We start from the raw sequence: 25,088 nt of genomic DNA on the forward strand, positions 1-25,088 counted from the left end.
TCCAAGTAGGTGCTTTAGACCACTGAGCCATCTCTCCAGCCCCCTTAATTTTCTTTTTGAGACAGGCTCTCACTATGTAATTCAGGCAGGGCTGGAACTCACTTTGTAGCCCAGGCCAGGCGGGCCTTGAACTCACAGTGATCCTCCTGCCTCAGCCTCCTGAGTGCTGCGCCACCATGCCCGGCAGGGATGAGTAAATGTTGCTGAAGGTTTTGGGTCTGGGGCTGAGATGTTGAGGTAGTGGGGGATGTGTCTGTGTGGGTGACCCAGCTCACTCTTGCCAAGACAGCCCCAAGCTCTCTTTCCTACTGGGGATCTGTGTGGGTCTGCAGCTCCTCCTTGCCAGGGGCCACAACTGGAAGCTGGGGCGGAGAAGTAGCAGAAGTAGAGCCGGGATGTGGAAGGGGTGTCACCCCCGGCGTGGTGGGATCTGAGCCATTGTGTGTGTGCTGGGGCAGGCATCAGGCTCATTGCTGACTTGGTGGCCAGCTGGGTCACCGTGGGAAGCCACACTGAGCTTCAGTTTCTGTTTTTTGTTGTCACTGTTCTGGAGAGCCAGCCCGGGAGTGCCCTGCCACTGAGCTAGAGCCCCATCTCTGTATTTTTAATTCTGAGGCAGGACCTCACTAAGTTACTCAGGTGAGTCTTGAATTTGGGACCTTCCTGCCTCAGCCACCCACAGTCCTGAGATTGCAGGCCTGTGCCACCATGTTCGGTCTTCTTAAAGGTGTTTTTTTTTTTTTTTTTTTTTTTTTTTTTGTGGTGCTGGGGATAGCACATAGGGCTGGTGCGTGCTAGGCAAGAGGTCTGTCACTGAACCATATCCGAGCCCTTTTGGGGGTCGAATTCAGGGAATTTGCATTGGCCTGTATCCCTTGCCCTTTAAAATTTTGAGATGAGGTCTTACTAAATTGTTCACTTGCCAAAGTTGGGCTCAGCCTCCCAGCGTGCTGGGGTTACAGGTGTGTGCACACCTCCCACCCCCAGCTTCAGTGTCTTAACCCAGGACACAGGAACGCCATGCCTCTTTTGCTCCTAGGGTGGGGGAAGGTGAGCTGGGATCAGGAAAGGCCTTGGATCCCAAGGCAGAGCAGAGCTGGTGTTCTTGTTTTTGTTTTTCTTAAATGGAGGTGAAATTCAGACAGCCTGTAGTTAACCATTCACATTTTATTGTGCTCATCCTGGGCTGGCTACCAGCCTTGCCCCGATTGATCCTAAGGAAGGACAAACAGCCTTTTGAAGAGAGAAAGTGGCAGCGTTTGGACCCTGACCGTGGGAGGTGCAACTTGGCCCCGGGCTCATAGCTATAAATAATGACAATGTTGGCTGATGTCACATGGCACTCTTGCCAGCCAAGGTTCAGAGCATTTTACAAATATGGAGTCGTTTAATCTTTACATCAGCCTCAAGGGGGAGGTGCTGCTACATTCTGTTCCATGCCGCCAAGGGAAACTGAGAAAAGAGAAGGTGGGTTTAGGAGCCGGGATCTGCTCCTCTGCCCTTACCTACCTAGGTACTGACTGGCCACGCCCTTCCCTGCCAGCCCTGAATGTTGCTAAATTAAACATAAATTAATTAAAATGTAATAAAACAAAGAAGGCGGTTTCTCAGCTGCAGTACACTTGCTCAGGAGCCATGTGAGGCCATGTCCAGTAATGTGACAGACTGTGGTGCTGTTGGTCTGGTGTTGCAGCGTGTCATTTACTTCCTCAGTCCCCACCTGATGGACATACAGGCTGCTTCGTTTGTTGAGGGTGACTGACTTGTGGAGGGGGATGTTTCACCAAGTTGTTGTGGGATTGTTCTGTAGGTTTAGATGGGGGGTGTTGGGCTCTGGAGCCAGTCCAACTCTGCCTTTGGCTGTGTGCCTGAGTGACCTTGGCTTGTCTCTTGTCCTCTGTGCATGAAAAGCTCAGCTGGATGTGGTGGCGTCCGCCTGTAGTCCCAGCACTCTGGGAAACTGAGGCAGGAGGATTGTTGTGAGTTGAAGACCATCCTGGGCTACAAAGTGAGCTTACGGGCCAGCCTGAGCTGCATAGTGAGACCCTGTCTCAAAAAGACACACACACACACACACACACACACGCACACACACACACACCCCAAAACAAAAACAGAAAGGCTCGTGGGAAGGTGGAGTGGCTGCCGGCAAAGTGGTTAAGCACGTGCAGTGCCCGTGAGTTCCGTCTGCCACTGTTGGCATCGTTGGGGATGGTAATTTATTGCTACATGTCTGTGCTAGAGATTTTGACACTGGGCCATTGGTCTCTGCTTCTAAGGTGTCAGATGAGATAATTACTGGGTACACAGGTGGCACAGAGGAAGGCTGCAGTCACCAGGGGGCGGTCCAGGACCAGAGTAGGAAGGCCAGGTCACAGCTCAGCCCAGGGCCAGAGGGAGTCCCCCCCCCACCGCATGCGCCTTGGGCTTTCTCAGAGGGATAGACCAGTGAACCCTGGGCTTGCTTGTCACTGCCCCTGAGTCCCTGTGCCCTACATTTTTCTTGGTAACCACTGCTTAGTCCCTGAGGTGGGTGCCCGCAGCCATAGGATGGGGAAAGGAGCGTGGGTTGGTGTGGGGCTCAATCACAGTCAGGAGATGCTGGCCATGTGTGGTGGGGATGGCTACTACCTCGGTGCTGCCCCAGGAAACCTGGGCTGTGCAGTCTGGTTGGCATGTGGCTTCTCGTGTTACCTGTTTTTTTTTTTTTTTTTTTTTTCTTTACTGGGGATTGAACTCAGGGCTTTCCCACTTTGGGTCTAATCTTGCAGCTCTCCTGCCTCAGCCTCCCAGAGTGCTAGGATTAGATTACAGTATGTGCACTGTACCTGATTCCTTGGGTTTTTTCAAGACTAGCTTGTGGGTTGTGGTTGCCCTGCCCTTCTGTCCTGGATCCTAATCTGTGTCTTTGTATTCCAGCCCTGTGAGAATTGGAACTGATTCTCTCACAGCCCAGAAGTGGAGCGCCTCTTGGGGACTGGGCCATGGGCATAGGACACATAGGGGTGCAAGGCAGAGTCCCCCCATCAGGATGGTAGTCCTGGGTGGGGTGGAGACAGATGTTACACATGTGGTCAGGCTGAGAGGTCAGATCCAGGTGGTCACAGGTGGACCCTGCTTGTATCATGTTGTGTTCAGGGACTTCTCTGAGGCCCAGGGAAGGCCACCAGGTAGGAATAAGAAGGGCTCTGGGATGGGGTGCAGGTCCCCAAAAGAACTGAGGGCAGCAGTAGAGGTGGGACCAGGGATGTGAGCAGGTGAAGATGATTGGCTTTGAATCTATCTGATTTGAGTAGATGGGGACAGTGATTCTGAGCAGACTGTCCCTGGTTTTGGGGCTGCGGTTGAGGTACCATATGCCCCGTTTTAGAGCTGTAGGTGGGTGCCCCAAAGAGCACAGGTTTCAGGGATTCTTCCCTGCCTAGCTTGGGACAAGTTTGGGACAGGGAGCTTCAGTGCTGTTGGGCACCTGTGGCAGAGCCGTTGGTGGCATCCGGGCCCCAACGTCCTTCAGGGCCTGGGGTGCTGCTGGGCGCTTTCACAAGCCCAGGGAGGGCTGAGCTGAGCCACGGCTTCCGTGCAGCTGGGGCAGGAAGAGCTAGCGGCTGATGTCAGCCCTTGCGCAAACCCCTGGCTGTGGCTTCCGGGCCTGCTGCCTGCCACCCTGAGGAGGAAGCTGAGGGCTCAGTAGCGCCCAGAGGCCCTGTTGCCTGGCCTGGTCGCATGGACACACTGAGCAGCCCCCGTGGCCCTGGGGCCCAAGGCCTAGGTGCTGGATCTAGGTGAGGGGTTGGGTGGGGAATGCGGCCTGCCAGGGGTTGTGGTGATGGGGCCTTTGTTCCCAGGGCATGACCCTGGGACACCCAGGTGGAGGCCTTGCCTGTTAACTCAGTTTCCCCACGTGCACCTTGTAGTAGTACGCTGACATTTTGGGACCCTAGTGGCTCTGGGAGTTGGTTGGTAGTGTGGTGTGCAGGCCCTGTCCTGCGCAGCTGCTGGGGACTTGTGGTTGAGCTGGGTGCCAAGTGCCTGTATGCTGGACTCTAGGGCCCTAGTAAGTCACATCTGTGCTACCAGCAAACTGTGCCTGCCTTTGGGACTTAGGGGTTCTGGGTCCAGGGGAAGTTCTGAGGGCTGACTGATGGGTGCTTGGTGACCTCTGTGCCTGCCATGGGTTTAGGGGCCACAGCCTCCCCTGCAGTGAGGTTGGGGGGGACTTGGATTCACCTGCCAAGTGCTCAGGGAGGGACAAGAGCTTGTTGCTGCCACTATTGTCATTGTCATTTATTATTTCATAAAAACCAATGTCGAATGCACATTCCTTCTTCCCTGCTGCTCTCAAAGGAAGGCACTTAGGCCTCCATTCTGCTGATGAGCAGTGGAAGCCTGGAGGGGAAGCCCTTGCCCCTCCCTCCCTGGGGCCTACAGGCTGCCCTGTTGGCCATGGAGGCATTAGGCACTGATGAGGAAGAAGCCCTGGGTGGCAGCGAGAGGTGTCCTGCTGCCTGCGGTGTGGTAGGAAGTGTGGGCCGGGTTTCCTTCCATGCTGCTATCAACCACTACAGTCTTGGTGCCAGGGCCGTGTCGTCTGAAGGGTCAGTCCTGAGCAGGGATCCCCTCTTCTCAGTTCACTGCCTCATCTGATTGCTGATGGACTCTCTGATCTACCCAAGCGCAGGGTATCAGCTGTGAAATGGGCACGGGATCAGCTGAGTACCTAGAAACTCGTGGGCTGGGCTGCTATGGAGTCCTCCCTGGTCAGGAGCTCATTGGGGCTCAGAATGTGAGCCCCTCCACCCCCTTGTTTTTAAAAAAATTTTTTTGCGGAACCAGGGATTGAACTCAGGCCCTTGCTTTGCCAGGGAAGCGAGCGCTTATTCCACTGAGCCATCTCCCCAGCCCCACCCCCTTGTTCTGTAGCCTTGGATTCCCCTCTGTAGATGGGAGAAGAAAGGTCCTCCCTGGACCCAGGTTGGCCATACGAGGGTGCCTGGGGCCTGGGGTCGAGGTCTGTAGGCCGTACCCCTCCTGTGCCTGCCCCTAGGGGTCACAGAGCCTTCTCTAGCTCTGGGGAGGTGTATGTGTGGGAGTCTCTTTGGTCTTCCTGCCAGTGGGGGAATGATGGGGATCTCAGGGCTCTGGTGCCCTGACAGCCCCCTTCTCTCTACAGGCGAGGCCTTCTTGGGCAGCTTTGTGGCCAGTGGGATGGGGCCCTCGGCCTCATCCCAGGGAAGCCCGGTACCTCTGCCCTCTGATCTCTCCTTCCGCTCTCCGACCCCCAGCAACCTGCCCATGGTGCAGCTGTGGGCTGCCCATGCCCATGAAGGTAAGGAGCGTGCCAGGTGGGTGGGGCTAGGGGCTGCTGGGCCATTGCCTCAGGACTGGCAGTTCTATGGCCCTAGGTTGCTCAGGTTTGCCCTCTCCACAGTCATGGGCCCGGCCCTGGCTACCAGCAGCCTCCATGGGCTCAGATGGTCAGTGCTTCCTTTTGTTGCTGCCCCAGGGCCTTTATGCAAGCTGTTTGCAGCCCCCTACTCCCAGCCCCTTTGGGTGGCTCTTGCTGTCTTTCAAGGCCCAGCTCAGGCATCTTCCTTTCCTGTTACTCCCTGGTGACAACAGATTTACTTGCATGATTATTTTCAAAGTGATGAGTCTTACCACTTGGAGCCCTCCCTTGGGGCACGGGAGACTGGTTAATAATTATAGAGCTATGGGACCCAGGGCCCTGGCCTCTTTGGTTGTAGCTCTGCAGAGATGCCTGCTGTGGGGCCTGGCTCCCCTAGACCCTGAGCAAATGCTGCAGTCCTCTTCTGCTCCTCTGGCAAACCCATTCGGTGCTTGTTTGACCCAGCTGCTGCGCACCCAAACTCATGCCCTGCTCAGAGTCAAGATAGGGGCTGTTGTGCCCATTTTACAGATGATAGCAGAGGGCCCTGATGCTGCCCTTGGAGCTTTGTCAGGGATTAGACGAGATCATCTGTGTCCGACAGACCCTTTTTTTTTTTTTTTTTTTTTTGGCGGAACCGGGGATTGAACTCAGGCCCTTACACTTGCCAGGGAAGCACTTATTCCACTGAGCCATCTTCCTGGCCCCAGACCTTTTTATTTTGTGGTAATTTTTTTTTTTTTTTTTTTTTCTAGAACTGGGGATTGAACTCAGGATCTTGTGCTTGCCAGGCAAGCACTTATTCTACTGAGCTATCTCTCCAGCCCCTTTTGTGGTAATTGTTAATGTCATTTGTAAGTTATGCTGGAGAAAAAGCCAGGGACAGGTCTTCCATCCTTGACCTCAGCAGTAATGAGGGACACAAGGTACCTGAGTCCTCCAGGGGTTTTCATTAGGACCCCAAGCCCAGCATTAGGACCCTTGCTGGCACCCTATCACCTGTGCAACCAGCCTCCCAGACTTTCATTCCACATGTGCCCTCTTAGGCGTCTTGTGTATCTGTCCTTGTCCACCTTTGCTATTGGTCCTGCGAGGTCCTGACTCTGGTGTTGCTGGTGGGACCTTTCAGGAGGCTGGAGGAATCCTAGCTCCTGCCTGTGAGATCCCAGCAACCAGATATGCTGGGTCCACTGAGGTTCAGAGGATGTGACTGTCTTAGTTACCGGCTTGTTCTCTGGGACACAGTATCTGACACCTGCAAACTTAAAAGAGAAGAGGTTTATTCTGCCTCACGGTTTGTAGAGGTTTCAGTCGGTAGATGGCTGGTTCCAAGGCAGGGCGGTGTGGTAGAGGGCAAAAGCTTATGGCACAGGGTAGGCAGGAAGCAGAGAGCTATCAAGGGGGAGACAGGCTTCTAGGCCATGCCCCCAGTGACCCAGCTCCTCCAGCGGGGCTTCCTGATCCCCTCAGCTCCCAGAGGTCCTGCCTATGAGGGCAAGAGGCTTAGCCGGATATCTAAATACAAACCATAACAGAGACTGACCATTGCTGGGACACACAACAGAGAAGGAGCCTGTTAAAACCATTCATCTGCCTGGTACTTCAAGAGGCTGACACTGGAGGATTACAAGTTTGAGTCTAGCGTGGGCAATTTAGTGAGACCTATCACAAAAATGAAGGGGGGGGGGAAGACTGGCACAGAAGCCCTGGGTTCAAGTTTCAGTACCAGAAAAATAAATAAATGAATAAAACCTTTGGGAAACAAAGAACAAGTCTCAGCCAGGGTGCACGGTGGACCTGAGGTTAGGAATTTCAGGCTGTAGGGTTCTGCAGACTGTGGCCCAAAGCCAGGCCCTTGCTGTGTGTCCCTGGGTAAGTAGTTCTCTGCGAGCCTGAATTCTCTCTTCTGGAGGATCAGAGGAAGAGTTTGGACCTCCCAGGTTGGTTTTGAGGTTTTAAGGAAAGTAACAGTGGCAAAGCAGAGAGTTTGGGCTCTGTCGGTGACCCCTCCCCGCAGATCCAATCTGATCCTTTTTCCAAACCTGGGGCCAGGAGTGGTGGTTAAGTGGCAGGGTTGGGGTACACATGTCACTCTGGGGGCTGGGGTTAAGCCACGGGGCTCAGTACTGCAGAGCCACAGCTGGCGAGGTTGCTTTCCAAGAAAACGAATGTGCGCTGCGCAGGAGGCTCTGTGTGCTGCAGCCCTGCTCTCTCCTCCTCCAGGCTTCTCCCACCTGCCAAGCGGGCTGTACCCTTCCTACCTCCACCTGAACCACCTGGAGTCCCCCAGCAGCGGGAGCCCCCTCCTCAGCCAGCTGGGCCAGCCCAGCATATTTGATTCCCAGAAAGGTCAGTGGATGGGAGTGGGTGGGGTTGGGGGCTGGGAAGGAGATGGAACTTTGGGGCCTTGTCTGGGACCTTAACCAGCTGTTTACACTGTCGTCCTGATAGGCAGGCCCTCTGCCCTTGGCATGCAACCCCCTACAACTATCTTTCTTTTTCTTTTTCCTTTTCGTTTTGAGACCAGGTGTGCTGTGTAGCGCAGGGTGACCTTGAGTTTGAGTTCCACCTACCTCAGCCTCCTAAGTGCTGAGATTACTGGCTTGTGTACTATGCCTGGCTCTAAAATGCCTTTTAAGAAGTTTTTACTTTATTTATTTGTGTATGTGGTACTAGAGATTGAACCCAAGTTCTTCACACTGAGCTATATCTTCAGTCTTTTTATTTTAATTTTTAAAATTTTGAGACAGGATCTAAATTGCCAGGTTGCCCAGGTTTAGGCTCAAATTTATGATCCTTCTGACTCAGCCTCCCAGAGTGCTGAGGTTACAGGTCAGTGGGTCTTGGTTGGCTCCCAGATGTCTTTTTGAGCCCTCACCATTAAGCACCCCACCTCCTACAGGCTCAAGGGGTGCCTATAGCCTTTTGGCTAGCCCCTTCTTAGGCCCCCTGGGCAGCCTTAAAACAATCCTAGCCTCTCCCCACTTACAGATGAAGAAACTGAGGCACAGGAAGGTTAGAAGGCTGAGGTGAGATTTCATCTCGGTTGATGTAGCTTTTCCAAAGCCTACCCTTCCAAGGGCAGTGCTTTTGTGCATGCCCTTTGTCACCCTGGGGACATAGGGCAGCCTTTCTGTGGGGGTGGAGGAGCCCCAGCCTGGGATGGGTTGTGGGCTGCGTTGACTGTGCTTTTCTCCATAGACTGCTTCTACCTGCCTACTCCAGGGACTCCAAGCGCCCTGCACTCCCACGCACCTTCCTCCAGAACCACCAGCAGCCACTCCTCCGGCACACAGGCCAAAGGCTCTGTGTCAACGCGGGAAGGGACAACTAAGGAGCGCCGCAGTGGGGACCCCACGCTGTTTGGCAAGAAGGATCCCCGGGCACGTGAGGAGGCTGTGGGGCCGCGCAGCGTGGTGGACCTGACACAGGAGGCTCGGACTGAGGGCCGCCCGGACCGAGTTCCCGTGCGCCTGGCCGAGCGCCTGTCACCCTTCCTGGCTGAGGCCAAGGGCAAGGGTGCACTGCAGGCGTCTGCGCTGGGCATGTGCAATGGCACATCGGATGCGGGGCTGGGGGTCAAGGAGGCGGCCAGGCAGGAGGAGAGCATGCGGCTGCTGCGACGCACGGAAGCCTTGCTGCCTGTGCCAAGACCCTGCCCCTCGCCGCTGCCCCCACCACCGCCGCCACTGCCCCCAAAGGGGACCCCTGGACCTCCCTCCTCGGCGCCCGCTGGCGTCTACACAGTGTTTCGTGAACCAGGACGAGAGCACCGCGTGGTAGCGCCCACCTTTGTGCCTTCTGTGGAGGCCTTTGACGAGCGCGCGGGTCCCATCCAGATTGCGTCGCAGGCGCGCGACACCCGGGCACGTGAGCGAGAGCGAGAGGCAGGGCGGCCTGGGGTGCTGCAGGCGCCCCCAGGGTCCCCGCGGCCCGAGCGCCCGGAGATACTGCGTGAGAAGAACTCAGTCATCCGCTCGCTCAAGCGTCCACCGCCGCCTGCCGATGCACCCCCTGCCCGGACCGCGCGCGCCTCTCCGGATCCGCGCGTTTACCTGCCTCCCAAGGAGCTGCTCAAGCCAGAGGCCGATCCGAGGCCGTGCGAGCGCGCACCCCGAGGGGGGCTGCAGCCTACCAAGCTCTTTGGTCTGGAGCCTGTGCGCCCCCCCGCACCCCCGGGCCCTGAGCCCAAGTGGAAGAAGCCCTTTGAGTTGGGCAACTTTGCCACGACACAGATGGCCGTGCTTGCCGCGCAGCACCACCATGCCAGCCGTGCTGCCGCCGAGGACGATGCCTCCAAGAAGGCATACCTGGACCCTGGGGGCACACTACCCCGTGCTCGGCCAGGCACTGACTTGCACCCCGCGGCTGCGGGATCCCATGGACCTGGGGAGGCCTCAGCCATGCAGAGTCTCATCAAGTACAGCGGCAGCTTTGCTCGAGAGGCGGTGGCTGTACGTCCTGGCGGATGTGGCAAAAAGAGCCCCTTTGGGGGTCTGGGTACCATGAAACCCGAACCTGCGCCCACCTCTGCAGGCCCCCCACGTGCCCAGGCCCGACTCCCACACCCTGGGGGTCCTGCAGCCAGTGGTGGCCGGCAGCTGAAGCGGGACCCAGAGAGACCCGAGAGTGCCAAGACCTTTGGGCGTGAAGGCTCTGGTGCTCAAGGGGAGGCCGAGGTACGGCACCCACCTGTGGGCATTGCCGTGGCAGTGGCGAGGCAGAAGGACAGTGGTGGCAGTGGCCGGCTGGGGCCTGGGCTGGCAGACCAGGATCGGTCCCTCTCCCTGAGCAATGTCAAAGGTAGGTGCAGGGCTGGGGCTGGTTTCTTCTTCTGCTTGGCGCCTGGATCCCCATTCCTCTCCCTGCCTGCTGGTTTCTGCTCTTTGGGCCACTCTTGCCATGTGGCTGCTATTGAAAGTTTTTATTGCATTTTCCCATTATGCACATAGAAAGGTGTGGAAGGTACAGAAAAGGAGCCTGAAGGAGGAGGACCATTATGTTTTCCCAGCACCCGGAACGCTTTTATATCTCTCCCTGAATTCATTTTCCGTGCAATTTGCGTTTACCCGCAGAGCTCCTGGTAGACACACGATCTTGGGCCTGTGCGTGGCTCCTATATTACAGTGTGGGCTCTTTCCCAGCTATCGCAAGCTCTTTATAAGTATCATTTTTTTTTATGGCCTTTGATATGCTGCGGAGAATACGCAACAGCAGGTACTGTGGTTCAGGTCGTTGTTCCCTGGTGGGCATTTTAGTTTTTCTGCGGCTCTGATGTTTTGTGTTGAGTTTGTTGCACGAAATATTTTTGTGCATTGTGCCTTCGTGATGTTTTGAGTCATTTTTCTAAGAATAGAGCTTCCTAGGAGTAGGCTCGCATTAAGCCTTTGATTCTGAGTCCTAGGAAAGTGTAAGCACACTTACTCTGTTTCAAGGTCTCCACCCACCCAGTGTGAAAACCTGCACACAGTAGGTGTTGATAAATGGGTGAATGAGCCAGTGTGTGGGGGGCAGAAATTAGGATGCCTATATTCTTTTGGGGTTTTGACAACTAAGTACTTAAGTGACTAGTTTTTAAGTGCTTGATAGCATTATTTTTAGTTTTAGTTTTAGTATTACTAGGAATAGTGTAGTTACCATTTAGCTATATCCTTAGCCCCTTTTATTTTTTTATTTCAAGGCAGGGTCTCACTAAATTATCCAGGTAGAGCTTGAATTTACAATGCTCCTGCCTCAGCCTCCCAGAGTTCAGGGGGATTGCAGGTATGCAACAGTACATCTGACTTATTTAATATTTTGGTGGTGCTGGGATCTAACTCCGGGTCTCTTGCACACCAGGGAAGCACTCTATCACTAAGCTACACCCCCAGCCCCATCTGTTATGCTTTATAGTTGCCTTGGTATTGTGATTTAATAAAATTAACAAACAGTTGCTAATTTTAGTAAGAAATGGTGCCTGTTGAGTTTCTAGTGAGGTTGGATATTTTTTAAGAATGTGGTTAGTTGGCTGGTTTTCCTTGTACTCTCTCTTGGGGTGTTGAGACTTGGTATTTGTGGTGTAGCTATGGAACTTGGTGCCCAGAACCCAGTTCATTGGTGAGCTGAGTGCCCTATCTGCAGATTGGGGACTGAGACTGGGTATGTGTGCCATGGTGTAGGGTCACAGGCTAGGAAAGGGTGGAAAGGGACATGTCCGCCTCTGTCCCCAGCTGCCAGCTTCTGGCCTGGCTCCATGCCCATCCTTGGTCTGGCCTGGACCCCTGAAAGCCCCCTTCCTGCCACTGCCCAGGCACCTGTGTGCCCATCTCCCAGGCCACCTCTCTCCCTCTTCTGGGCCCAAGCCATCTCTGAGCAGCTTGGTGTGTCTGTTCCACAGCTGCCTGTGAGACTGTTGTCTTAGCCCCCTGTCCCTACATGTGCAGCAGCTGCTGGGGTTGGTCTCAGTGTCCCTCCCAGTTGCCCTACCCGGAATCACTGCCTAACCTAGGGGTGGGGTCTAGGACCCTCGTCTCTCCAGCTACATTGCCCAGTGGGATCTTTTTTATACCAAGCTGATTATCCAACCAGTCTTGGTGTATCCCTCTGTGTCCCATTCTGTACTGCCCACCACAGTGCCCTCCCTTCGCTCAGGGGCCAGGAGTTGCCTCCCTGAGGGATTTTTGAGTCAGGAGCTGGGGCTCTGTGTGCTGTGCCTTAGAATTCTCCTCCAGCACAGATGGCTGAATGATGCTTAGTGGATGTTTGTTGACTGAGGCTGTTGCTCTGTGCAGAGAGCCCTGGGGTTGGGGAGCCCTGTGCTCTGAGCCTGGGGATTTGCAGGAGCACCCATCTTATTCTAGGATGCAAGGGGATGGCGAGCAGCAGCTCTTGTTTGGAAGTAGCCACTTGATGGTAAATGCCCTCAGAAAATGATTTGGGTTCGTGGCCCCAAGGGGGGCTGATCTCATGGCTTATGATGCTGTGTGGCAGCTGTGTTCAGGGTCTTGATCTCAGAGCGTGTTCTGGAGTCCAGGATGCCCACTGTGCCCAAGAGACTTGTGCTGTAAGGTGGTGTGTGCGTGGAGAAGAGGTTGTGGGTGCGCACTAGTGAGAGTGGTAGACATGATCGAGGTTTGAGTGAGATGCTGGGACTTGGGGGAAGCTGCCAGGCCCTGTTTGTCTTGCTGCTGATGGTTGAGAGGAGGTGGCCAGAGTCTCCCTTTCCCTAATCCAAGTTCTGTATGAGGTGGTGGCATGGGCTCTGTGCTGAGTAGCCTTAGGCAGGGACCCCCAGTGCCTGGGCGCACAAATGGGGCTGTTGCCAGCCAGTTGCCATCCGGTTCCAGCCTGAGTCGCCTGGGTCTCTGGGGTGTCTCACTGTCTCATTTTTGCAGTCCTGGGAAGGGAGCCTAGCATCTGCACTGAGCTCCATCCCTAGCCATTTTTATTTTGTATTTTGCATTTGGGCTCGAATTTGTGATGTTCCTGCCTCACCCTCCCAGGGAGCTGGGATTGTATAGGTTTTTGCCATCACACCCAGCATATGTTGTCTGACTTTTTGATTTAAAAATTTTTTAAAAAATTTATTTATGGGCTGGTGAGATGGCTCAGTGGTCTAAAGCACCTACTTAGAACAAGCTTAGCAAAGCAAAGGGACCACGGTTCAATCCCCCAGCACCACATGCCAGCCAGCCCCGCCTCCAGGCGGGCTGAGCTGGCCACACACACACACACACACACACACACACACACACACACACATAAATAAAAATTAAAAAAAAATTTATTTATGTATTTGTTGTTGATACAGTCTCCCTGCACATTCTGGACACGTAGTGATCGTCCTGTCTCAGCTCCAGTGTGGGGATTACAGGCATGTACTATCACACCCAGTTTTGGGGTTGGCATGGTGTGCCCTGAGTTCTGGGACCAGCACAGCATGCAGTACCAGGGATTGAACTTGGGACCTTGTGCTTGCCAGGCAGATGCTTAGACTGCTAAGCTATCTCCTCAGCTTCCGTCTTACTTTTTGGAAGGAGCTCTTGTTGCTGCTGTATCCTGCTATGGGTTCTGATCCTGGCATGGTCCTTTGTAGCCATGTGATCTTGAACAAGAGGCTGAGTCCTTTGGCCTGGAATTGTCTGGTCTGCTCAGTGCCAGGAGGGCTGATGGGCACAGAGGAGGCGTTTCGTGAGCAGCAGGCCCCCCGCTTGCAGTCAGGGACATAGTTCATTGTCTGTAGCCTGATCCTCCTGACGAGCCCCAGGCTGCACCTGCAGGACAGGGTTTGCCCCTAGAGGCTCTTCTACTTCACATAGCCAGTGCCCCATGCCCAAGAGGCCCAGCCAATAGGAGCTGCCACCGCCACCTAGACAGCTGCTCCCATGTGCCAGCAACTCTGTAGGATCTGTGCCATGGAGGAGGCACTGATGCTCTCCCTACTTACAGATGGGGAGCCTGAGGCCTGTGGGGACAAGGTGGGGCTGAGTTGGAACCCTGAGCCACGGCCTGTCTCCCCCACCCCGCCCCAGCCTGTCGCCTCTGTCTCACATGGTGCAGGGCCTGTGTTGCGGCAGTATAAGCTGTGCTAGTGGCGATGAGTTGGTCACATGTCCAGGTGGTATCCAGGTGGGGGTTGCCATGGGAACCGAGCTGCAGCAAGGCTCTAGGCCTGTCATGGCCGAGAAGTGAAAACTGGTGACCTGGGAAGGGACAGGGACACCCCCCTCCGATGGGCCCTGGTGGTACAGTGATGCTTCCACAGAGCCCCTTTCCCTGAGTGGCCAGGAGGACCTGCCCGGACCCTGTGCCAGGCCCTGTCTCTCTATTTGTTATGGGACCCCAGCAGGTTTTGCTGTCTTGCCATGCCTCAGTTTCCTCCTTGAGAAGGTGGAGGTGAGCAGGGCACCAGCCACCACGGTTTCTGGTGCTGCCAGGGCCTGTGGCAGAGGCATGGAAAATGTGAGCTCTGCCCAGCTAAGCCTCAAGCAGGGTACTGCATCTGACCCTGGGTGTCCAGCCTGGCTAGCCCTGTGTCCCGCCTACCTGTTCCCTGGAGCAGCTGTGCCCCCAGCCAGGCAGACAGCTCTCTTGAGAAAGGGCTATGTGCACACCTGGCCCCCCATCCTCTGCTTGTCATAGAGGCGAGTGGTCTTCTTGGGTGTTGTTCCATAGGCCAGGGAGCTTTCAAAGCCTAAGTCAGAACACATTGTTCACATTGCTCTGCTTAGACCTGCCCTCACCTAACAGAGCCTAAGCGCTGTTTCTGCTCATGGCTGAGACTGCTGCCCCTAGAGCTTTCCTCTCCTGCTCCTTTTCTTGCCTGTGGCCCAGCGCTGTTCCTTGGCACATTCCTGCCTCAGGGCCTTTGCGCTTGCTCTTCGTACTGCTTAGCTCACTCTTCCGGAGACATCTACATAAGCCCATCCCTGACTACCTGTTTATCGTCCTCCCCGCCAGGGATTGTGTAGGGGAGAGGTGGACAGCCAGGAGCAGAACTGTTAGAACTGACAGCTGCGTACAGTCTGGCAGAGGAGATGGTGAACCAGCAGAAAACAGAAGAATTGAATGCTGTGGCCCGGGCTGAGAGGGAGGTGGTCAGGAAGGGCCTTCTAGAGGTCTGGGCGGAGGGAGCAGCGTGTGTGTGGTCCTGAGGTGGAAATGCAGAGATACGGAGCCATTCCGTGGGAAGGCTGGGCCACTGCAGCAGGCCAGGGCAGGGCCTTGGTTCCATGACTGACAGCATAAGCCGGGTTCAGAGGCCACAGGACCGTGCAGGTTGAGCTGGAGCATAGTCAGGTGCAGGGGCCATGTTACAGGTGTGTCCTTCAAGATGCCTCCTTTGTTTGCAGGGAGCAGGCAGGGCTCAGCCCTGGGGACCCAGGGGACAGTGGGTGCCCCAAAATGGGACAAGCCTGTAGACAGATTGCTAGTAGCAGGCAATGCTGGGGATGGAGAGCCCTGAAATTATGGACTTCTGAGGGTGCCAAGAACACAGTGCACAGAGTCCAGACCAGTGGGCATGAGGGTGGCCAGTGCGTGGGGACCAATGGACCTGTGTGGCTGATATCCCTGGAGAAGGGGACCTGAGACCTCACCTTCACTCTTCAGTGCAGCCATGGGTGCTAGAATGCAAGTTTCAGTGGGATCCATGGGCAGGCCCCATCCTGTCCTGTCATTCTTCCTCAGTCCCCATACGGAGCTCTGTGGCGTTTCCCCTGCTCTCTGTGCCCTCACTGTTCCATCGCCTGGTCATGTGACCTTACACCAGCCACATGAAGCCTCTGCTCACCACAGCCTGTGTGAAAATGGCTTAGCAAGAAGCCAGGGATGCACCTTACTGTGAATATGCCTCCTGTGTCCTCTGATGGGACACAGTAGCTCTCCACTCTCCCTGTCTCCCCAGATACTTGCTCATTGGTCAGATGCAAGTGGCAGAGCCAGGTTGTCCTGGGTCCACTGCGAGAGCTCTGGGTAGCCTCTGAGGTTCCTGTCAGGTAGCTGCCCTGGCCGCCTCCAGCCATCCCAGCAATGGGCCACCCCTGTGCCAGGCTGCTAGCTGTCCTGACATTTGGTCTCCTGGCCATGAGGGTATGTGGCACATGGCTGTGCCCGTGCTCTGGCTCCTCTGCTCTGCTCTAGGGCTGGTGGGTCCCCACCTCCTGCACCTGGTAACCCGAGTATCTCCTAGGTTCAGCCCTTTAGAAGCTCCTGGTTGGAGCTTCTGAGAAGAGGTGAGAAGGGGTACTTGATGGTTGTGTCCTGGGGTGCTGACCGTTGGCCGAGGCAGGCTGACATGCTCTATTACACAATAGGATTCTTATGCTTTATTATGGTCTCCTCAGCTAGTGGCTTCATTCTGGCCACAGTTAATCATGTGTGTGACTGGCAGACTTTGGGGCTGCAGAAAAGTTTTCCTGGCACAGAGGACCCCTGAGTAGGGTTTGGAGGAGCTGAGCCATAGGGTATAGCATTTTGGGGTCCAGGAGCTGTGCAATGGGCATAAACAGCCCTGGGGAGTGGGGTCCTGAGGTCATGGAAGGGCCATGGGGGAGGGGGTCGCAAGGCTGTGCGCAGGGCAAACACTATGACTCGGCTCATGGGGGCTCACTGCTGCCTGGGCCCCCAGGGCATGGCCGGGCAGATGAGGACTGTGCAGAGGACCGGGCCAGGCACCGGGAGGAGCGACTGCTTGGGGGACGACTGGACCGGGACCAGGAGAAGTTGCTCCGGTGAGTGCTTGGGGTCTGGGGTCCTGGGGGTAAGGGGTCCCCAGGTGGGCTTGGCGTCTTGACTGTGGACACCATGGCCCTGGCACATCTCTTTCTCTTGTCTCTGGGCAGCCTGAGCTGTTCCTGAAGCCTCTGTTTTTCCTTCCAGAGAAAGTAAGGAGCTGGCTGACCTAGCCCGTCTGCACCCTACCACCTGTGCTCCTAATGGACTGAACCCTAACCTCATGGTGACCGGGGGCCCGGCATTGGCAGGCTCAGGGCGCTGGTCTGCAGATCCTGCAGCCCACCTGGCCACGCACCCTTGGCTGCCCCGCTCAGGCAGCACATCCATGTGGCTTGCCAGCCATCCCTATGGTGAGCAGGAGTTCGAGAGTCCTCTTACTATTTTGGGGGGGTAGCGGGGGCTCAGAGCTGGCTCCTGTCCTCCTTCTGCTGGGGCCTGGCTTCTTGTCTTCTGCCCACCAGGACCATGCCTAGTGGGGCTGTTTGCAGTGGGCCGTGGGGCCCTATGCCCATGGCTCCTTCCTGGAGGCTCAGGGTTTAGGGAGCTGGCCATCTGGGGGCTGCACTGAATTCTGGGGATGAGTGAGCTGGGGCTGCCCATGATGCATCCTCAGGGGCCTCCCAGCGCTAATGTGCACTGTGGTTCCTCCTCCTAGGTTTGGGCCCCCCCTCACTGCACCAGGGCATGGCACCTGCCTTCCCTCCTGGCCTGGGGGCCTCCCTGCCATCGGCCTACCAGTTTGTCAGGGACCCCCAGTCAGGCCAGCTGGTGGTCATCCCCAGCGATCACCTGCCTCATTTTGGTAAGCGACACAGTATCTGGCCCTGTAGAATATAGTGGGGATGAAGGGGCTCAGAGAAAAGTCCTGACCTTGGTGGCACCCACAGGACCAGGCTTTGGGGCTCCTGGTTTCTGAGAACTTGTATGTAGAAGCCCCATAAAGGAGAGCCTGGCCTGGCACCTTTGGGGGCTTAGGTATCCCAGACCTTGGGGGTCCCTCATGGTGGTGCCCTTGGGACAATTGGGGCCAGGGGCTGGGAAGGCGTGGGCTGAGGGTGATGCCCTGCTATGTCCTGGCAGCTGAGCTAATGGAGCGGGCTGCTGTGCCACCCCTCTGGCCAGCACTGTACCCACCGGGCCGCAGCCCTCTGCACCATGCACAGCACCTGCAGCTCTTCTCGCAGCAGCACTTCCTGCGGCAGCAGGAGCTCCTGTACCTGCAGCAGCAGGCTGCCCAGGCTCTGGAGCTGCAGCGCAGCGCCCAGCTAGTGGTAAGTTGGCTGCGAAGAAGGGATGCAGGGTGGGGTGAGGGCAGAGGACCCAGAGGTACAGTCCAGGAAGGCTTCCTGCAGGAGGCAGCCTCTGAGCAGAGAGGGAGAGGGATGGCCCTCGAGCAGAGCAAGCTGCTTCACAAGGACCCTGAGAGTACTGGGCCCTGGGAGCCCGGGGGGAAACCAGAGCCTGTAGCCTGGGAGTTGGGAAGGGAGGGAGGTCTGGGCTTTTCTCTGGCTGGCTGCTCAGCAGGCTCAGAAGGCCCAGCTGCTGGTGGCCCAGGGCCCTGAGCTCCCTTCTCGGCGAGGCTAGGCCTCACTTGATCCCAAGGGACAAGGTCCGTGGCATCCTCTTTGGGTTGGGCTCCCCGGGCCAACAGTCCTCACTTCTCCTTGAGGCATTCTGGGAGAGCTGTGCTTGGCTTCTCGTCCCCTTTCTCCTGGGCTGTGACCCTGTTGGCTGGAGAAGGCAGCTTTATGGCCCAGTAGGCCCTGGGTGTGAGCTTAGCTCTGCAGCTCTGCCTGCAGGTTCCCGGGCACGTGACCTTGAGTGAACAGAGATCTGGTCACTGCTAGACCCCGGGTTGCTGATGGTGGCTTGGTGGTGGCAGGGCGGCCAGTCTTGGTTGACCAGTGTGCTGACTGCTGGCCACATGAGCTCTGCTCATGGTCCAGCTGCCCCCTCGTCTCCACCCGTTTGTCACTGGCCCCAAGCACGGGCTCCTCTGTCCTGGGGGGGGTGCATGGCAACAGTGCAGTGAGTGCTTCTTGGGGGCAGCTGTCCTAGCGCAGTATAGGTGCTGGCTGTCTTTAGGAACCCCCTGCTTCACCTTGAGGGTCCCATAGGGGTCCAGGTGGAGGTCCCCACTTGCCCTGGGGAAGGGGCTGGAGGCCAGCTCGGATTCCATAGAACCCTGTGCTTATTATGCGAGCACTGTGATGGAATGTCTGTCTCAGGCCAGGTGGGTGGGTGGGTGGCCTGGACCTCAGGCCTGGCCTCTGAGACTCCCCCAGGCGGGGGGACCCCAGGGCCGGCCACACTCACCCTGCCTACTGCCCCTTTTGCAGCAAGAGCGGCTGAAGGCCCAGGAGCAGCGGGCTGAGATGGAGGAGAAAGTGAGCAAGCGGAGTTTGGAAGCTTCGGGCAAGGCTGGCCTGGCCACCGCGGGCCCGGGGCTGCTGCCTCGCAAGCCCCCTGGGCTGGCTGCCGGCCCTGCAGGTGCCTATGGCAAGGCTGTGAGCCCACCGCCATCGCCCCGTGCTTCCCCTGTGGCTGCTCTGAAGGCCAAGGTCATCCAGAAGCTGGAGGATGTGGCCAAGCCACCTGCCTATGCCTACCCTGCTACACCCAGCTCCCTCCCTAGCAGCCCACCTCCGGCCTCACCGCCACCCACTCCCGGCCTCACCCGGAAGGAGGAGGCCCCCGAGAACGTGGTGGAGAAGAAGGACTTGGAGCTGGAGAAGGAAGCCCCCAGCCCCTTCCAGGCCCTGTTCTCAGGTAGAACTGAAGGCCATCTGAGCCAGCTGTGGCTGGGGACACACAGATCCTATCAGTATGAATTTTTTTTTTTTTTTTTTAGGCAAGGGCTCACTACATAGTGAAGACTGGCCTTGAACTTGCTTATGTAACCCAGGCTAGCCTCAAACTCGTAATAGTGATCCTCCTGTTTCAGCCTCAGTGATAGAACTACAGGAGTACACCACCATGCCTAGTGTGATTTTTTTTTTTTTTTTTTCCCCCTCCATTACTGGGGATTAAATGTAGGGCCTTTGCCCTAAGCTGCATTCCTGGCTCTTTTGTATTTTTTATTTTGAGATAGTATCTCACTGAATCATTACATTGTCCAGATTGGGCTTGAACTCATTTTTCTGTCTCAGCCTTCAAAAGGGCTGAGATTCTAAGTGTGTTCTACCTAGCCAAATTTTCCTCATTTCGAATCTTTGTTGAGCACCTGCTGTGTGCCAGGCCTCCCGCCTGACTTCACATACACAGAGGTAGTCGGCAGTGGTTGTACCATGGACATAGGCAGAATATTAGCCCTTGCTCCAGGAGGAGGAGTCCCGAGTGCCCGATGGAACAAGACTGCAGAACTGTTCGCCTTCAGCAGTAGCAGCGCAGAGGTGCCCGTTCTGGGCAGCGGTTCTGCTGGCCCCACGTGTCTGCTGGGACCTGCGGCAGGTGGTTTGGGGCTGAGCGTGTGTCCTTTTCCAGAAGCTGGAAAATGAGTGTGCTCTTTAACTCACAGGGACTTGGGTTCTAATACAAGGATTTTGGTCCTGGTGCTGTGTGAGCTCAGACAGTTGGCTGTCCACCTCTGGAGTGATTTAGTATGACTTCTGGGTTGCTCTGAATCCTCTTCCCTCTTTATTGGGTTCTTTCTGAGCATTCATGACCTGGCCACTCTGGGCTGGGCCTAGAACCATGGTAGTTACCACGCATGTCCTGTTCTCAGGCTTGGCTGCAGGTGGGCAACAGAACTATGTCACTTCGATGTTTTAAGTGTCTGTGTCATTGGAGTGGGGTGCTAGATTCTCCTGCCCAGGGGAGTCCGAGACACGCTGGCTAGGTGATGAGGTTCAGGTCTTTGTGGCACTCATAAAGGCTTTGCTTCTGCCCAGTCTTATGCTGGGTGCCCAGGGAGGAAGGGTGGAGAGGCAGCTGTGGGTGACCCTACCCCATAACTGTTAGGGACCAGGTGGTGGCTCATTGATGACTCTGACTGAGGCCAGGTGTATGGATGGATCCTGGCATTTCTCAGATCATTTGGTAATGCTCCCAGCTCTGCAGCCTGTCAGGCAGAGCATGACTGTAGTCTGGCTCTCTATCCTGGGAGGTGAACAGGTGGGGACACAGGCTGTTGGCCCCCTTTGGGCCCCCTCACTGATCCCTGGTGTTCTTGGCAGATATCTCCCCGAGATACCCGTTCCAAGCCCTGCCACCACACTACGGGAGGCCCTATCCGTTTCTGCTGCAGCCCACAGCAGCTGCCGATGCTGATGGCCTAGCCCCTGATGTGCCACTTTCAGCCAATGGCCCTGAGCGCCTGGACCTCTCACCTGAAGACAAACCCATCTGCCTATCACCCTCTAAGATCCCCGAGCCGCTACAAGAGGCCCCAGAAGAAGAGCCACTGGCTGACCGGGAGGTGAAGGCTGAGGTGGAAGATGTGGATGAGGGCCCTGCGGAGTTGCCACCGCTGGAGTCGCCACTGGCCCTGCCTGTCCCTGAAGCCATGGTGGCTGCAAGCCCTGCAGACAGCTGTGGAGGTGGCCTGCGGGAGGCTCAGGTGCTGGGTGCCATGGGGCAGGGCTGCCCAGAGCCCTCTGAAGACTCAGATTTTGCAGACGGGACTGAGGCTCAGGCAGAGTTGCCACGGAGAGAGTCCCACGCAGCTGTCTTGGAGCTGGGGGGGCAGCTGTCACCTGAGCCCCTGGTAGAGACTAAGGAGGAGCCAGTGGAGGTACCCCTTGATGTGCCCATGGAGACCCCTGTGGCCGAGGCTGGGCCTGAGGAAGACCTGGCACAGCCTGCTCTGAGTGAGCCCCAGCCCAGCCTTGAATTGCCGGACTCTGACCTGCCCACCAGGGAGGGACAGTGCCCCAGCCTAGAGGCCCCGGAGGCTGTGCCTGTGCCTGCCAGTGCCTGCTACCTGGATGAGGCGACCTCAGACCCTCTTCTGCCTAGCCTGGAGGACCCGCTGGCTGGCATGAACGCCCTGGCAGCTGCGGCAGAGATGCCTCAGGCCAGACCACTGCTCTCCCCAGATACCCAGGCTGTGGAGAGGCTGGACACCACTCCGAGACTGGTCCTGGAGCAGGGCTTCCTGCAGGGCATCACCCTGCTGAGTGAGATCGCGGAGCTGGAGCTCGAGAGGAGGTGCCAGGAGGTGGGAGGTGAGTGTTGCGCTTGGTGCTTGGGTCTGTGATTTTTTTTAAGTTTTAAACTGAACAGTGGTGCTGCATATCTATAATTCCAGTACTTGGGAGGATGAGGCAGGAGGATTGCTGTGAGTTTGAGGCCAACCTGGGCTACATCATAGGTTCAGAGTCCATCTGTATTACATAGTAAGATTGTAGCAAAAAGCTAAAAAATTTTCAAATCTGTTTTTCTAACTTTGAAGAATCCCAGAGTAGAGCTTGTTTATACTAATTTTTTTTTTTTTCATTACTGGGAATCAAACTTAGAACCTTACACTTGCCAGGCAAGCGCTGTGTTCCTGAGCTATATCCCTGGCCCTAATTTTTTAACAATTGTGATAAAATACAGCAAAATGTGCCAGCTTGGTAATTTCAGTTAAGTAGTGTTAAGCACATTCATATTGTTGTTCAGCCAATCTCTGGGTTTCCTGGTAGTAAAAGTTCTCCTTCCTTCCCTCAAAGGTGTGTTTGAATTAGCAAGATTCTTTAAGTGTAAGGAACAGAAATTCTTAACTGAAACTGGCTTTGTAAGAGGGAGGAGAGAATGTCTTGGCTTAGGGAGTCAAAGTTGAGCAGCTGTGGTCAGCTTCAGGGATGACAGGATCCAGGGCGCAGAATCTTAGCAGTCTCTTTGCCTCTGCACCTCTTCTTGCAATCTGTCCTTCTTCTCTTTCCCTGTCGCACTTTCTTCTATGCCTGGTTTGAGGCCAGCTCACTGACCTTGGGGGGGCCGAGTGCTCCACCAGCTCCTCCCAGGCCTGTTCAGCTCCGCTCAGTAGCCCTAGGAAGGAGACCACCCCTTTCCTAGGAGCTCTGGCAAAAACACCGAGACTCACTCTCATAGGCCAACTTGGGGTCATGCTGGGTTTTTGGTGGGGGGTGTTAGTGGTGCTAGGGATTCCTGCCACTGAACTATCTACTCCACAACCCACGATTTTGAAGCCAGGACTTGCTGTGTTCTCTAGACTGGCCTTGAACAACCTCTCCAGGGATCCTCCCACTCCAGCCTTCTAATAGCTGGGACTGCATCGTTCACCCCACCCAACCCCCTAGTATTGGGCTTGAACTCAGGGTCTTCCCACTGAGCTACATCTGCAGTCCTTTTTTGCATTATTTAAAAATGTTTTTAAAATATTTATTTATTTATTTATTTGGCACAGGGTCTTGTTTTTTTTTTTTTTTTTTGAACCGGGGATTGAACTCAGACCCTTGCACTTGCCAGGCAAGTGTTTATTCTACTGAGCCATCTCCCTGGCCCCTGGTACAGGGTCTTGTTAAGCACCTCAGACTTGTAGTGATCTTCCTGTCTTAGCCTCCCCAGCACTGGGATTACGGGTGTATACCACCACACCTGGTTTTGGTGACCAGCTCGGCATGGGGCTGGCTCAACATGTGGTACTGGGGCTCAAACCCAGGTCCTTGTACTTGCCAGGCAGGCACTTAGACTGTCGAGCTATCTCCCTGGCCCTCCTTTGCTTTATTTTGAGACAGAATCTCACCGTTTCCCAGTCTGGGCTTTGAACTTGTTATCTTTCTGCCTCAGCCTCCCAATGTGCTGGGTTTGTAGGTTTGTAAGCACACTGTGCCTGGCTGGTTTATGCTTTTTAGAGCAGCAAATCCTGAGGCTAGAGAGGTGGGCCATCACAGCAGCTGGTCACTGCACAGTGTAGGGTGGGCGGTAAGGAAAGCTGTTCCTTTATTTCTTTCTTCATTTTTCTTTATTTTTTTGGAAGAACCAGGGATTGAACTCAGGCCCTTGCGCTTATTCTACTGTGCTATCTCCCTGGCCCTAAAGGTGTCCCTTTGGCAGGAGGGGCAGTGAATTCTGTTCAGCACAGGGAAGTGAGGTGCTCTAGTGCCCCAAGCAGGACTGGACCCTAGGGCTGAGGTGAGACTGGCTCGGGCAAGGGTGGGGAGAGGCTGATGTCCTGCTGTGTTCTGTGGATGCTCTCAGCCCTTCTCCTGTATCAGACTTACATATGCTTACTCCAAAAGGAAGATTATCATGCAGACAGTGCTTTGCATACTGTTTGTTCACTTAATAGATTCTTTTTTTTTTTTTTTCTTTTTTTTGGCGGAACCGGGGATTGAATTCAGACCCTTGTGCTTGCCAGGCAAGCTCTTATTCTACTGAGCCATCTCCCCGGCCCCTTAATAGATTCTTAATGAAACATTTTTCAAAGCTGTGATTGATTGATTTTTGAGACAGGGTCTTGCTATGTAGATCAGGCTGGTCTCAAACTCACAGTGATCCTCCTGCTTCAGCCTCTTGAGTGCTGGGATTACAGGCATTGGCCACTATGCCTGGTAAAGCTGTGGTATATATGTATGTGTATGTATGTATGTATGTATGTATATATTTAATACAGAGTCTCACGATGCAGCCCAGACTCATAGTGATCCTCCTGTCTCAGCCTCCCCAGTGCTGGGATTATAGACATTACCACATTCAGTTTTGGTGGCCAGCTCTGGTGGCTGGCTTGGTGCCCGGGGCCGGCATGGTGCGCAGTACTGGATATGGGACCCAATTCCTTACGCTTGCCCGGCAGGCACTTAGACTGCTGAGCTGTCTCTTCAACCCAAAGCTGTGGTTTTTAGAACTTTTTTTTTTTTTTTTTCCCTAGTATTAGGGATTGAACCCAGGGCCTTTGCTCTGAGCTACATCCCAGCCCTTTTAAAATTTTTTATTTTGAGACAGGGTCTTGCTGTGTTGCTAGATTGTCCAGGCTGTGTGGTTGTGATCTTCCTGCTTCAGCCTCATGGAGTGTGCATTCTGTTTAAGAAACATTGTATTTAGAGACTGCCTGATTAGCTGGGCGAGGTGGTGAACATCTATAATCTTAGCACTCAGGAGGCTGAGGCAGGAGGCCAGCCTGGGCTACATAATGAGTTCAGAGGCAGTCTGAACTACATGATGAGACCCTGTCTCAAACAAATAAAACAGAGGGGAAAAAAAGACTGCTTGGTTGTCTGCCTAGCAGTGGCCCTGGCATTGGATGGCTGATGGCCCAGTGCAAGGTTGTCAGGCATCTCATTTGCCTTGTTAGTCTTACTTTGCTGCTGCAGGGAGCATGATGGTCATCCTTGTGGAAAAACATTGCCCTGCTCGATTCTCCTTGTGTTCCCTGCAGTTGTGCTGTTGGATCCCAAGCTTGCCTTTTTAAGGCTTTTTTTAATTTTTTTTTTTATTATTTTATTTTAATGTGTGTGTGTGTGTGTGTGTGTGTGTGTGTGTGTGGCCAGCTCAGCCCACCAGGGGGCGGGGCTGGCTGGCATGTGGTGCTGGGGGATTGAACCGC

At 55.2% G+C, this 25,088-nt stretch overlaps 1 protein-coding gene across 4 annotated transcripts in view; it reads left to right on the forward strand.

Moving 5' to 3' along the window:
- The window catches only part of Tnrc18 (trinucleotide repeat containing 18), a 92,620-nt gene that overhangs the window by 19,531 nt on the left and 48,001 nt on the right, over positions 1-25,088 (forward strand). For all 4 annotated transcript variants that reach the window (XM_023713464.1, XM_023713467.1, XM_023713466.1 and 1 more), the window contains exons 3-11: positions 5,171-5,326; positions 7,610-7,735; positions 8,588-10,189; positions 16,494-16,596; positions 16,745-16,950; positions 17,256-17,402; positions 17,681-17,871; positions 18,940-19,369; positions 20,776-21,765. In XM_023713464.1, the coding sequence (XP_023569232.1) occupies positions 5,171-5,326; positions 7,610-7,735; positions 8,588-10,189; positions 16,494-16,596; positions 16,745-16,950; positions 17,256-17,402; positions 17,681-17,871; positions 18,940-19,369; positions 20,776-21,765 (3,951 nt within the window). The remainder of the gene's footprint in view (positions 1-5,170; positions 5,327-7,609; positions 7,736-8,587; positions 10,190-16,493; positions 16,597-16,744; positions 16,951-17,255; positions 17,403-17,680; positions 17,872-18,939; positions 19,370-20,775; positions 21,766-25,088) is intronic.

The sequence above is a fragment of the Octodon degus genome, unplaced genomic scaffold, assembly GCF_000260255.1.
Source record: "Octodon degus isolate 3935 unplaced genomic scaffold, OctDeg1.0 scaffold00031, whole genome shotgun sequence".
NCBI classification, from domain to species: Eukaryota; Metazoa; Chordata; class Mammalia; order Rodentia; family Octodontidae; genus Octodon; species Octodon degus.